General features: G+C 48.8%; 1 protein-coding gene across 2 annotated transcripts in view; it reads right to left on the bottom strand.

Annotated features, from left to right (window-relative positions):
* The window catches only part of PPP2R3C (protein phosphatase 2 regulatory subunit B''gamma), a 128,919-nt gene that overhangs the window by 48,354 nt on the left and 65,633 nt on the right, over positions 1 to 14,932 (bottom strand). For both annotated transcript variants that reach the window (XM_078659376.1, XM_078659375.1), the window contains exons 7-9: positions 2,610 to 2,742; positions 2,388 to 2,443; positions 2,224 to 2,299 (exon numbers count right to left, since the gene is read on the bottom strand). In XM_078659376.1, coding sequence (XP_078515502.1) covers positions 2,224 to 2,299; positions 2,388 to 2,443; positions 2,610 to 2,742 — 265 coding nt within the window. The remainder of the gene's footprint in view (positions 1 to 2,223; positions 2,300 to 2,387; positions 2,444 to 2,609; positions 2,743 to 14,932) is intronic.

The following is a 14,932-nucleotide window of genomic DNA, read 5'->3' as shown; positions in this document are numbered from 1 at the left end:
TCTGTACGCATATTTTTGCTCTTTTATGTGGACCTCGTAATGAGTTCCGATATCATAATAAACAAACTTGAACTTGAAACTGTTGATGATACTTTCAATCTGGGCGGGAGATGCAGGTACATACTCTCTCTCTGAATAGGTTACCTAAAACAATAATGCCCCATAGGAATCTCTATTTACTTGTAGTTGATCATTGTATATGACAGCGGCCGCTACCTCCTTATCCTTTCCGGAAAAGAGGACTCGCTGACACCGCTAAGCATTACAAAGCAAACACAAGTAGATGATGGACAGAGCGCTGAAACTTTTCAGACACTCACCCCCAGTCACAGATCTGGGTTGAATCCATCATTGTTCTTTTGCTCACCATGCCACCCCAGTTCAGAACCAGCCATATGCAAATCAGTCTTGTCCCTGTTCCTTATGGGAACAGTCCAGTCCCAACTGCCAAGCCAGGTCCTGCAATTAACTCGCCAGATCACACTGGGTTTTGAGGCCCCGCTTGTAACGGAACCATACAGCCCCACGAAAGCGATCCTGTACTCTTGCTTCGGGACTTCCTAAGCATTTTTATTAATGTAGAGACCCCATACGAATCACAGCATGTGAAGCCCTGGATCGACCTTGGGCTGATATATCCACGGATAATTCCTTAAAGACACTGCCAACAAGAACTCTACAAACCTTATCCCTGAATACATGTTCTTAAACATTCCATCATCACCAATATCTATACCGTGCAGCAGGTCCTAACTACAAATGGAAATCTTCAAGGCAATTTTCAGATTCATGCATCCTGTGGCTTCCTGATGAAGGCAATCTGCTGAAAAGCGCGTCGAAAATAGAATTCAACCTTTTGGCCACAAATTAACACCTTTGTTATATCAAACATCTTTTCCTACCACGAGCTGTGAATATAATCAGAACACACGTTTATTGCATTTTTTTTATATATTCATACAATATAAGATGAAAAGGGGATGAATGTATGGGTATGTATGAAAATTGGTATGTCTGTTTAATTATATATATTATCTATTTCCTGTATATCTTTTTCTAGCTATAATCATCCTCACTGATACAGTGACATTGTATTTCATAAGATTCAAATGATTTTTCAATTATTGTATTAATATGATCTATTGTGTGTCCTTCATTGTGCCCTCGACTGCATTTTAAAATTAATTGCTTGAGATTGCTTTTTGAACTTTATTAGTACCAGCCCTGCCTCGGGCAAGTTATCTTGTTGCAGGAGATACCTTTCCTTTTTGAACTTTTTCAACCCAGATCTGTGATTCTGGGTGAGTGTCTGAGAAGTTTCAGCGCTTCGTCCATCACCTCCTTGTGTTTGCACTGCTAAGCATCATCCCGTGATAATCCTGATTTGCTTTGTATCTCTCCAGAACACCTCCTAGCGAGCACAATGGGCCCAGGGAGTTCTCCAAGAATCCATTCTCTCTCGTAGAATCTTCCACTGACATACCTTGCCTCTCGGAGTAGCATGAAGGTGCTCCAGGACCACACTGACAACTCTACCAGTAAACCATGACAACAGCTGGCTCGAAGAATGCCGTGCTCTCACACAAGCATGCCTGAAACTAAACCTTACTAAGATACAGCTCATTCTCACAGCCAACATCTCCATGACAACTCATCATTGCAAATGCAAAATCACCAGCACTCATCAACAGTAAATGCCCTTTGGAAGACACATCATCATGGTCAAGAAAACTTAGAGAGCCTGCGACCAACTATTCCTTCCCCACAGAATAAACCTTCTCTTCACGCAATAGACGTATTAACCACCGTCCAGGTCTTGGTCCTCTCCTGGCTGAAACAGCAACAATGCTAAAGAGCATCCTGCGCGTCGCTGCCAAACTAACAGAACAACTAACAATATATATACACTCTTGAGACCTGCCTTGACAGAGCTACACTGGGTCTAGCCACACATCTGCACCTCTCTGAAGACCTGCCGGGAGAATGCCAAGGCAGGAAGAACCACATGAGCCACAACACCGCCAAATTGGAAACCAAGAGATGCAAAGATGCAAAAAGGAAAATGACACAAACATGTGTTTTCAAGTTACAAACACAGGATCTGGAATAGCATGGTGCCTCAGGCAGTACTTGCACTGGCTCTCCGTTACTTAAAGAAAATGAAAACATCTCTCGACCAGGAATGTCTTATCCCCATTATATTATTTTAGAATGAAGCCTCACCGTACACCCTGAGTGCAGACGGAGCAGAGAACCAGTTGGATTCCTGACTCTCTTTCGACAGCTCCTCATCCCTCAGCTGAAATAAAGAAATATATATATTTTTGTTATGCCATTTTAGTATACATGGCGTGATTATTTAAAAGTGGGTGCTGAGCCTCTCTTACCTCTAGTAAGTCATCCAAGAAGCTGCAGGCCAAGATATCCTGGATTTTTATCTTCCCTGAGAAAAGGGAGGCAGAACGTGTGAGCCCTGATTCAAAACTTTCAGAAAACACCACAGGACGGTTAGAAACAGAACACGTGGGACCAGATTCTACAGAGGGAGTCTGGTATGGTTAAAGCAAGCTTAAAGCAGTTTGAGGCCTGAATATATGAATTATAACTACCTGTTCTGAGAGGGTCGAGGAAAAAAAAGAACTTGCGGACAGCTGTGCAGACGTAGAAAGAGTAAAAAGACTTCTCTAAACCATCTAACTGCGGCAGCGTCGGGATGAGCTCCAAAATATAATTCTCCAAATCCTGTCAAAAAAAGCCAAAAGAACACAAGGTCTACAACTGTGAGCTAAAACAGTTTAGAAAAGAGAGGGAGACACAAAAGAGCTGATAAAAAACAAGCATTTGAATTGCAATAGGTCTTGCAGGTACGCAAGTTTCAGCTATTGACATTGCAAATAACAATGCCTTTTATTTTTGTTTTCATTTTAAAAACATAAATAAAAGGCATTGTCATTTACAATGTCACTAGCCTAAACTCTCGTTACTGCGGACCTATTGCATTGCAAATGCTTGTTACGGTGTGTCCACACTCTGTCGTATGCATGTTGGGTATTCGGTCTAATATTCCTTGATGGGTGCAGGGTGTTGCATAGGGTGTAGACGTTCTCCCCACCCCAGTGGGCCGGTTACAAATATATCGGTGTGAGACATGGAAGGCGCATACCTCGGTAGCCGCCTTGGCCGAGCACATCACTAAGGGCGGAGGAGATGTGTGAAAAAGCATCTCTGGGCTGCACACACTCAGAGGAGGTACAGTTTGTCTTTTTTGAAGTTGAAGTAGGAGGGGTTACAGCGCAGGTCTTTAGGCAGGGTATTCCAGATAGAAGGAGCGTTTGTGGAGAAGGAGCGAGCTTGTGTGCATTTCTTCTTTAACAGAGGGGGGGACTAGAACGAGGGCGTTTGTGCTCCTTGTCGGTCGGGCGCAGCCCGCTTTGTGGAGTTTATCTGAAGTAACGCGGGGTTTCTGGTGAAAGGCTTTGTGCGTGATGCATGCAATCTTGTAGGTGGATCTGCCTTAGATGGGTAGCCATTTGAGGGTTTTAAAGGTGGGGGAGATGTGGTCGAAACGTTTACAGTCAGAGATAAGTCTAGCAGGTAGGTTGAGCACAGATTTGAGTGGTGCAAGGTGGGCTTTAGGTGTTCCAGCGAGGATAGAGTTGCCATAGTTGATTCTCGACAGGACCAGCAATTGGACAACTGATTTGAAGTCGTCAGCAGGGATGAAGGGTTTAATTTTCTTGAGATGACAGAGGGTAAAGAGGGCTTCTTTGGCTGAGGTTTTTACGTGGGAAATAAGAGTAAGGCTATTATTTTTGAAGGTTATTTTTTTATAATAGGGCAATAAGGAGCATGACAGGCTCGGCGACAATATAGAGGAATCCGGATTCCCAAATCAAACCATTGGTAACAGAAAGGCTAAAGGGCAGCCATGCAGGAATGTCAGCACTGTATATATCGGTATAAAAACAGGGCCGTGAACACAAGTCAGTATATAATTAAGAACAACTTTGCATCCCCACCACCCAGTATCACATCGGAAACAGAACAAAGGGGCCGGAATAGCGACAACACCAAGACTAACCCGTCATACTGACCTTAGGAGAGAAGGAAAAAGGGAGGGAGGGGGGGGGAAGAGGAAAGAAGAGGGGGAAAGGAAAACACAGACTGAAAGAGAAGAATGCCGCGCCTAAACAAGCACCCCGTAGCAAGGAACACATAAAAGAGCGGTAATATCAGCAACGAGGAGGGCATGGGAGTCGCAATGGAAAGCAGCAGAACTACAAAAAGAAGAACAGCGACATTACAGACCCCACCCCAATCATACCACGGAAGGCAAGGACAGACGCGGCACTCCAATAAAGAGATACAAAAGGGCCATAGAACTGAGGAAAATAAAACATCAAATAAGACCCAACCCACCCATCCCACCCAGCACCCCTGCAGAAGGCTACGGCCTACCCTCCAAACAGCGCGCCTGTCGCCCTAAACCAGAACCCGAAATGTAGTTGAGACAAGAGAGAAGAAGAATATAGAGACAAAAAAAGGACATGAAAACAAAAGAAATAAATGGGAGGGAGGAGCAAAAGGACAGAAACAAATACGGTCGGCCACAGCCCTCCACCCAACCATATGATTATATTACATGTGAACCAGAACGACTGCAGGAGAGTAGGGTCTGCTATCCTATGGTCACCCCAAATTTTTGCTTTTTGCTTCACTGGTTTTCGACTACTGAGGCTGTGGGCCTGCTGATCAGACCCCCAGCCTGCTGTTCTCTCACTAAATTAATGACACATGTGCTATAGGCACATATCAATTGGAAATGGACTCCTTGTCAGCCCCTGTATAATGCACTATAGGTGCCCAGGGCATAGGGGCCACCAAGGCCTACCAGGGGCTGCAGCATATCTTTTGCCACCCCTGGCTGGTTCTTAAATTGACACAACTGGCTGATCACTCAGCTGGGGTAAGGTGGTGTAATCACCCCTTGCTTAGATATAGTATACCTATATCTAAACCTATATCTGGACACATGTAAACCTGTGAGCCACTCCTATGGAAGGCCTCATCAATCCTGGAGGCAGGGTGCGTGGTTTTATGTGAGATGGAGCTCTAGCATGAGTTGAGCCTGTCTGCAGCCGTCGGGAACAACTCCCTAAGCTGTTTCAGGATAATGCCATACCATATACTATTAAGTGCCTTATAATCCTCGCGGTTATATAGCAACTTTGGTTTGGCTTTATCAAAACATGTCGTGTAAGGTGTCATACGATTTGGAATACCATCCCCTCGCCAGTTCTGGCGACGGGGATGGCATTCCACCCCTCTAGAGGGGTAAGACATGTTCCTTTACTAAATGCGGTTAATTTCTCCAAAGACCTTAAGATCCACAAAATGGATGCCTCTGCCACAGACAAATGTCTGGACCCCTGTAGCTGACCGAAACTCAGCAGATGGGGCCTGGACAAAGGGTTTCCTGTCACAGGAGGGTGTCACCACCCTCCAGACAGGAGATAGTGGATTGTAGCAGGGAGGTTTGAAAGAAACCAGACACTGCCTGGGGCGCACAAGGCTGCCCCTTGCATAATCCGGCCAAACCGGTTCTGGGGCACTCCAGCCCTCGTGCCAGGGCGGCCTGGATCAAAGGAAGGGGGTGTATCCACCCACTTCCTGGGTCCCACCCATAGGAGGGGACCTAGCAGGTAATCACGCCCCCCAGATTCGAATAAGAGTGGGAGCAGTGCCAATGCACTTCAGATTTCCTGGAAGAAACATTTGAAACGAAATTCTGGACCCTTCGCCCTCCATCTCAACGTGGAAGCCCGAAGAATCTCCCTTGTGGTCAAGGAGTGACCACCCTGCAGCAGCAGGCACCATCCAGCCCTCGACGTCTACTTAGTTGCAGCTCCCGTCGGAGCTCGAGCGACTGAGATCGACGAGATCAAGCCTGCCTGCCTTCCAACAGCCCGATCCACAGTCCCTGCGAAGCTGAGACCCGTGGAGGCGACCGGAAGCGTGGGGCACGCCATCTTGAATTGACCACGAGACGCTGACCGTGCAGCCCACGAGTGACCCTCGAAGCTGTGCACCGGGGTTTGAGAAGCCCCCACCCTGAGCTGCTCCTGAGCCGAAGTTCAGCCCTCCACACTCGACGAGTGCTGCGTGGGGCCCTTTGGCTCTATTTGGCTCAACGCGTTGGCCCGGTCACTTGCCAGCTGGCTAGTGGTCCCTGTGCCGACGAACTAACTAAGAAGACTCGTGAATCTGGTTGCTCCAGATCCACACCAGCTCCCCTGAAAAGGAGCCCCGACTCTGACCTTCCTGGTCCGAGTGAGAAGCAATCTTCCGATCCCGCGTGGATTGCTCTTACCAAGGCTTGTTTGCTCCAAACTTGAAGCCGACTGCACCGACGGTGAGAGCCTGCGTGGGACAGATCGTGACCTGCTCCTGGACGTCGCAGATGCCCCAGAGCCCACGTGACAGCGGAGAGAAGCTCCTCGACGACCACCTGATTGCGCCCGACATTGCCTGGTTCCGTCCTGGTTCCACCCTGGTCACTGCTGAGTGACCCAGACTCTGTCCCCTCTGCTTTCAGGTACTCTACAACTTGAGTCCACCCTTGGACTCCACCGGACACTTCATCTTTAACCCGCCTGCAGCCCTTTCAGCTTCAAGCACCAAGAGCCTGCGTGTCAAAACCCGACGCCACTTCGACCCTGTGCACCCACTTCCTGTGGGTGAGGTAACTTTGCTCCGCCGGTGTTCCCACACTGGTGCACATCTCTGGGGTCTGTGTGTTAAGTTTTGTTCCTCTAGGTTCAGCGGAAGTGTCCTTAAACTTTAACTCTATGACTTTTACGCACCATTGGTTAACATTGGTGCATGCGTGCGCTTTCCGCACATCTCCCGAATCCCGAGGGCCATTCCCGACTTCAGCATTACTTGTCCTGACTGCTCCCAGCGATTCCCTAGGCCCTAGGCCTAACCACTGTTCGAGTGGCCTCTCTTATACCACTTGTTTAGTATATGGTTTGAGTGGCCACCCGCCCTCATCCATAATTGTGCAACTTGTATGTTTAAACAGTGCTTTTGATTTAACGCTTGTGCCCCTTTATTCATAAAGAATACTGGGGATTGTTTTTAGTAATAAACACATATATTTTTATAATATATACTTGTGTGGTGTCCTTTCATTTGGTATTACAGGATTGTATGTGGTAAAACAGCTCGCTTAACACGACCTCTTAAGTTAAGCCTTTAGGCTGCTTAGTCCATGCTACCCCTAGGATAGCTTGTCTAATAAGGTTGACTTACAACCAGACACCATAAGGGATTGTTTGGTCAGGTAGTAGGTGGTTCCAGAATTGGAAACATCCCCTACCAGGCCAACTTCTCACATTGGTGAGCAGCGGTGCGGATTTGAGCTTGCTTTTGTTTTACCATTGCAATCTTTGTATCAAATTGAAAGATCACATCAAGTACCTCTAGGTACATATAAAATCAAAAGCTTAGCATATTAAGTTCTACTGAACTTAGTAGTTGTAGGTTGAAGGGATTAGCACACCCTGACTACAACTCACTAGCAAGGTACAGTAGGAAAACACTTAGTGTAGGTAAGTGCACCACTTACACCTCACTAGTAACCATGTCTGACACAGGAAAAGCCTCAGGGTCTGCTCCTGTGACAGTTGACCCTACCCAGGCAACTTTTGGATATGACAAACTAACCCGCAGAGACTTGATTGCCTTGTGCAAAGCAAGAGGGTTAAAAAGGGGCAGAAGCCCCACCTGCCCAATCTTGGTAGAAATCCTAGAACAGGATGACTTAGAAAAGGCAAAGGCAGCTTCCCTAGACACAGGAAGTGGAGGGAACCCCCCTGTCACTGATCCCCCTGAAGAGGAGGATGATGAGGACTTAGGTGAGGACTCAGATGTTGAGGACTTAGAAGTTCAGGAACAGGGTAGCCAGGTTCCAGTTGCCAGGCTTAGCCAGGCCAATTTGAACCTACTGGGAAGTGGAGAGGGCCAGCACCTCCCCAGATCCCACAGTCTTATTCTCCCAGGCAACAGAAGAGTGAGATCTCCCTCAGGGGACTCTCATATTTCTAGTGCCTCCAGAGAATCAGAGAGGGGCATGACTGCTTCACAGAAAGCTGAGCATAGGGCTAGAATGAGGGCTGTCAAACTCCAAATAGAGAGAGAGGAGGTAGCCCTGAGTCAAGCTAGACTTACCTTAGCTCAGGCTAAACTTGCCTTGGCAAGAGAGCAGAAATTAAGTGGCTTAGATGCCACTGGTGGCAGCAATTTTCCAAGAGAAAAAGACAGGGCCTATGATAATAGAAACCTGACCAAAATTGTGCCCCCCTTTAAAGAAGGGGATGACATCCACAAATGGATGACTGCTCTTGAGAGAGCCTGCATGGTACAGCAGGTTCCTGAGGATCAGTGGGCTGCAATTTTGTGGTACTCCTTTTCTGAGAAAGGGAGAGACAGGCTCCTCACAGTTAGACCTGAGGATGCCAAAAACTACTCTGTTTTGAAGAGTGCTCTTATTGAAGGGTTTGGCCTAACCACTGAGCAATACAGGTTGTTGTTCAGAGACACCCAAAAAGCACAGACTCAAGACTGGACTGATTTCGTTGAGTGTGCCACTAAGGCTTTGGAGGGTTGGTTGCAGGGAAGTAAAGTTTCAGACTATACAGGATTGTACAATCTTATAATGAGAGAACAGATCCTTAATAACTGTACAAACCAGCTGTTGCATCAATACCTTATTGACTCTGATCTGACCTCTCCCCAAGAATTGGGAAAGAAGGCAGACAAATGGGTCAGAACAAGGATTAAGCAGAAACCTCAGAACCAAGGTGGTGACCAGAAGAAAACAGACCAGAAGGGTGGTAATCAGAATCAGAAAGATAAAGAAAAAGACCAGAAGTCTTCAGGCCCCCAAACTAATAGTAAGGAGGGTGGTTCCCAAAATGGTAACAAGAAGAAGAAGAACAAAGGTCCAAAGACACCTTGGTGTAATACCTGCAAATCAGTTTCACACTGGGGCAGTGAGTGCACCAAGGCAAATCCAGTTCCCACCACTACAGCTCCTAAAGCAACTGCAACCCCAAGTACAGTAAGCAGTGGTGGAACACAGTCCAAGGGTGTAGCTGGGTTGACCCTGGGTATTGAAGTAGGATCTGGCCTAGTCAGAATCCCTACACAGGCAGTTCTCCTGTATGATGTGGACATTGAGTTGCCCACTGCAGTAAGCCCCAGTAACCTGGGCAAATACAGGCAGACTCCCTTAATTAATGAGAAACTGGCTCAAGCATACAGGGACACATGTGCCAGTGTCACAATGGTGACACCTGACTTTGTGGACCCTGGACAGATTGTACTAGGTGAGAGCTACCTAGTGACCAACGCCAGCAACTCCACTACCTCCCATAGTGTGGCAGTTGTGAACTTCTCCTGGGGAGGGGTTGATGGCCTAAAGAAGGTTGTGGTGAGTGCAGACCTACCAGTAGACTGTCTGTTAGGCAATGACCTTGAAAGCTCAGCATGGTCAGAAGTGGAGTACAGGACTCATGCAGAAATGCTAGGGATTTCAGAGCATGTCCTTGCCATGACAAGGGCTCAGGCTAAGAAGTGCCTTCCTGAACCAGTGGTGGATCTTGGAACAATAGACCAACCACAACCCAAGAGAAGGAGCAAGAGAGGAAAGGCTGAGCCTTCCACCTTGCCCCAGGTTGAGGATCAAGTTTCAGGGGAAACTGATTCTGCAGTCCAAGAGGAGACTGTCTCTGAGGAACTTGAACCTGATCAGGTTGAGTTTCTGGGGACAGGGGGACCCTCTAGGGCAGACCTGAGGCAGGCTCAATTAGATTGCCCTTCCCTTGAATCCCTCAGACAGCAGGCTGCTGCTGAGGCTGCTGGGGATGCCCAAGGTGTATTGGGATGATGGACTCCTTTACTCAGAGGCTAGAGACCCCAAGCCTGGCATGACCAGGAGGTTGGTTATACCTCTGCAGTTTAGGGGGTTCCTTCTTACCTTGGCCCATGATATTCCCCTTGCAGGACACTTAGGCCAGAACAAGACGTGGGACAGGCTTGTCTCACACTTTCACTGGCCTCACATGTCAGAGGATGTCAAGGAGTTTTGTCGCTCCTGTGTCACTTGCCAAGCCAGTGGTAAGTCAGGTGGCACAACAAAGGCCCCCCTAATACCACTACCTGTGGTGGGGGTTCCCTTTGAAAGAGTTGGAATTGATATTGTGGGTACAATGGACCCCCAAACAGCATCTGGGAACAGATTCATACTGGTGGTAGTGGATCATGCCACCAGGTATCCAGAGGCTATTCCCCTGAGGACCACCACAGCACCTGTGGTGGCAAAAGCCCTCATTGCAGTTTTCTCAAGAGTGGGCTTTCCAAAGGAGGTGTTATCAGATAGGGGCACCAATTTTATGTCCAGCTATCTGAAAGCAATGTGGAAGGAATGTGGAGTAAACTATAAGTTTACCACCCCATATCATCCACAATGCAATGGGCTTGTGGAGAGATTTAACAAGACCCTTAAAGGCATGATAAACGGATTACCAGAGAAGCTCAGGCGGAAATGGGACATTCTTTTACCCTGCCTGCTCTTTGCTTACAGAGAGGTCCCACAGAAGGGGGTTGGCTACAGCCCTTTTGAACTTTTGTTTGGCCACCCTGTGAGAGGTCCATTGTGTTTGGTGAAGGAAGGATGGGAGTTACCTCTCAAAAAGCCCAAACTAGACATAGTGGACTATGTACTTGGTCTCCGCTCCAGGATGGCTGAGTACATGGAAAGAGCATCCAAAAACCTGGAGGCCAGCCAAGAATTGCAGAAAGCTTGGCATGACCAAAAGGCTGTACTGGTAGAGTTCCAACCAGGACAGAAGGTGTGGGTACTGGAGCCAGTGGCTCCAGCAGCACTCCAGGACAAATGGAGTGGACCCTATCCTATCATTGAAAAGAAGGGGGAAGTCACTTACTTGGTTGACTTTGGAACACCCAGGAGCCCTCACAGGGTAATCCATGTGAACCGGTTGAAAGCATTTGTGAACAGGGAGAACATGAGCTTGCTCATGGCCACAGATGGGGATCAGGAGGAAGAGAGTGACCCTCTCCCAGACCTGCTTTCCCAGAACCCTGATGATGGTTCAGTTGATGGAGTAGCCTTGGCAGGCAGCCTCACTGACCAGCAACAGATGGACTGCAGACAAGTTTTGCAGGCCCACAGGCAATTGTTTTCACTCACACCCAGCCAGACTGACTGGTGTACCCATGTGGTGGACACTGGTGACAGTCTGCCTGTCAAGAATAAGATCTACAGGCAACCTGATCATGTCAGGGATTGCATCAAGGCTGAGGTGCAAAAGATGTTGGAGCTTGGAGTGATTGAGCCATCAGAGAGCCCATGGGCCAGCCCAGTAGTCCTGGTGCCAAAACCTCATACCCAAGATGGAAAGAGAGAAATGAGGTTTTGCGTGGATTACAGGGGTCTCAATGCTGTCACTAGGACAGATGCTCACCCCATTCCAAGAGCAGATGAGCTCATTGACAGATTGGCTTCTGCCAAGTTTCTGAGCACATTTGATCTGACAGCTGGCTACTGGCAAATCAGACTAGCTGAGGAGTCAAAAGCCAAAACAGCATTCTCTACCCCTAGTGGACATTATCAGTTTGTGGTAATGCCCTTTGGTTTGAAGAATGCACCTGCCACTTTCCAAAGGTTGGTGAACCAAGTCCTTACTGGGTTGGATGACTTTTGTGCAGCTTATCTAGATGATATTGCTGTCTTTAGCTCCACCTGGGAGGATCACCTGATCCACCTGAAGAAAGTTTTGGAGGCCCTGCAAAAGGCAGGCCTAACTATCAAGGCCACAAAGTGCCAGATAGGGCAGAGTAAGGTTGTATACCTGGGCCACCTAGTAGGTGGAGGCCAGGTTCAGCCACTGGAAAGCAAAATCCAGGCCATACAGGACTGGGCTCCTCCAGTTACCCAGACACAAGTCAGAGCCTTCTTGGGCCTGACTGGGTATTACAGAAAGTTTGTGAAAAACTATGGGTCTATAGTGACACCATTAAATGACTTGACATCCAAGAAGATGCCAAAAAAGGTTCAGTGGACAGTTAGCTGTCAAAAGGCATTTGAGGACCTGAAGAAGGCCATGTGCTCTGCACCTATCCTGAAGAGTCCTGACTACTCCAAACAGTTCATTGTGCAGACAGATGCTTCTGAGTTGGGGGTGGGAGCTGTGCTCTCACAACTTAATCAAGATGGTCAAGACCAGCCTATTGCTTTCATTAGCAGGAGGCTGACTCCCAGAGAGAAACGTTGGTCAGCCATTGAGAGGGAGGCCTTTGCTGTGGTTTGGGCATTAAAGAAGCTGAGGTCCTACTTGTTTGGAACTCACTTCCTGGTGCAGACAGACCATAAGCCCCTCTTATGGCTTAATCAGATGAAGGGTGAAAATCCCAAACTGCTCAGGTGGTCCATTTCCCTACAGGGGATGGACTTTACAGTGGAGCACCGCCCAGGGACTGACCATGGTAATGCAGATGGTCTCTCCAGGTACTTCCACTTAGAACATGAAGACTTATCTGGTCAAGGTTAGTTTAATGTCCCTGCGTTTGGGGGGGGGGTTGTGTAGGAGAGTAGGGTCTGCTATCCTATGGTCACCCCAAATTTTTGCTTTTTGCTTCACTGGTTTTCGACTACTGAGGCTGTGGGCCTGCTGATCAGACCCCCAGCCTGCTGTTCTCTCACTAAATTAATGACACATGTGCTATAGGCACATACCAATTGGAAATGGACTCCTTGTCAGCCCCTGTATAATGCACTATAGGTGCCCAGGGCATAGGGGCCACCAAGGCCTACCAGGGGCTGCAGCATATCTTTTGCCACCCCTGGCTGGTTCTTAAATTGACACAACTGGCTGATCACTCAGCTGGGGTAAGGTGGTGTAATCACCCCTTGCTTAGATATAGTATACCTATATCTAAACCTATATCTGGACACATGTAAACCTGTGAGCCACTCCTATGGAAGGCCTCATCAATCCTGGAGGCACGGTGCGTGGTTTTATGTGAGATGGAGCTCTAGCATGAGCTGAGCCTGTCTGCAGCCGTCGGGAACAACTCCCTAAGCTGTTTCAGGATAATGCCATACCATATACTATTAAGTGCCTTATAATCCTCGCGGTTATATAGCAACTTTGGTTTGGCTTTATCAAAACATGTCGTGTAAGGTGTCATACGATTTGGAATACCATCCCCTCGCCAGTTCTGGCGACGGGGATTCCATTCCACCCCTCTAGAGGGGTAAGACATGTTCCTTTACTAAATGCGGTTAATTTCTCCAAAGACCTTAAGATCCACAAAATGGATGCCTCTGCCACAGACAAATGTCTGGACCCCTGTAGCTGACCGAAACTCAGCAGATGGGGCCTGGACAAAGGGTTTCCTGTCACAGGAGGGTGTCACCACCCTCCAGACAGGAGATAGTGGATTGTAGCAGGGAGGTTTGAAAGAAACCAGACACTGCCTGGGGCGCACAAGGCTGCCCCTTGCATAATCCGGCCAAACCGGTTCTGGGGCACTCCAGCCCTCGTGCCAGGGCGGCCTGGATCAAAGGAAGGGGGTGTATCCACCCACTTCCTGGGTCCCACCCATAGGAGGGGACCTAGCAGGTAATCACGCCCCCCAGATTCGAATAAGAGTGGGAGCAGTGCCAATGCACTTCAGATTTCCTGGAAGAAACATTTGAAACGAAATTCTGGACCCTTCGCCCTCCATCTCAACGTGGAAGCCCGAAGAATCTCCCTTGTGGTCAAGGAGTGACCACCCTGCAGCAGCAGGCACCATCCAGCCCTCGACGTCTACTTAGTTGCAGCTCCCGTCGGAGCTCGAGCGACTGAGATCGACGAGATCAAGCCTGCCTGCCTTCCAACAGCCCGATCCACAGTCCCTGCGAAGCTGAGACCCGTGGAGGCGACCGGAAGCGTGGGGCACGCCATCTTGAATTGACCACGAGACGCTGACCGTGCAGCCCACGAGTGACCCTCGAAGCTGTGCACCGGGGTTTGAGAAGCCCCCACCCTGAGCTGCCTCTGAGCCGAAGTTCATCCCTCCACACTCGACGAGTGCTGCGTGGGGCCCTTTGGCTCTATTTGGCTCAACGCGTTGGCCCGGTCACTTGCCAGCTGGCTAGTGGTCCCTGTGCCGACGAACTAACTAAGAAGACTCGTGAATCTGGTTGCTCCAGATCCACACCAGCTCCCCTGAAAAGGAGCCCCGACTCTGACCTTCCTGGTCCGAGTGAGAAGCAATCTTCCGATCCCGCGTGGATTGCTCTTACCAAGGCTTGTTTGCTCCAAACTTGAAGCCGACTGCACCGACGGTGAGAGCCTGCGTGGGACAGATCGTGACCTGCTCCTGGACGTCGCAGATGCCCCAGAGCCCACGTGACAGCGGAGAGAAGCTCCTCGACGACCACCTGATTGCGCCCGACATTGCCTGGTTCCGTCCTGGTTCCACCCTGGTCACTGCTGAGTGACCCAGACTCTGTCCCCTCTGCTTTCAGGTACTCTACAACTTGAGTCCACCCTTGGACTCCACCGGACACTTAATCTTTAACCCGCCTGCAGCCCTTTCAGCTTCAAGCACCAAGAGCCTGCGTGTCAAAACCCGACGCCACTTCGACCCTGTGCACCCACTTCCTGTGGGTGAGGTAACTTTGCTCCGCCGGTGTTCCCACACTGGTGCACATCTCTAGGGTCTGTGTGTTAAGTTTTGTTCCTCTAGGTTCAGCGGAAGTGTCCTTAAACTTTAACTCTATGACTTTTACGCACCATTGGTTAACATTGGTGCATGCGTGCGCTTTCCGCACATCTCCCGAATCCCGAGGGCCATT

Source organism: Lissotriton helveticus, chromosome 9 (genome assembly GCF_964261635.1).
Source record: "Lissotriton helveticus chromosome 9, aLisHel1.1, whole genome shotgun sequence".
Classification (NCBI taxonomy): Eukaryota; Metazoa; Chordata; class Amphibia; order Caudata; family Salamandridae; genus Lissotriton; species Lissotriton helveticus.
The sequence above is the reverse complement of the archived record's forward strand: the minus strand, read 5'-3'. Positions and strand labels throughout refer to the sequence as shown.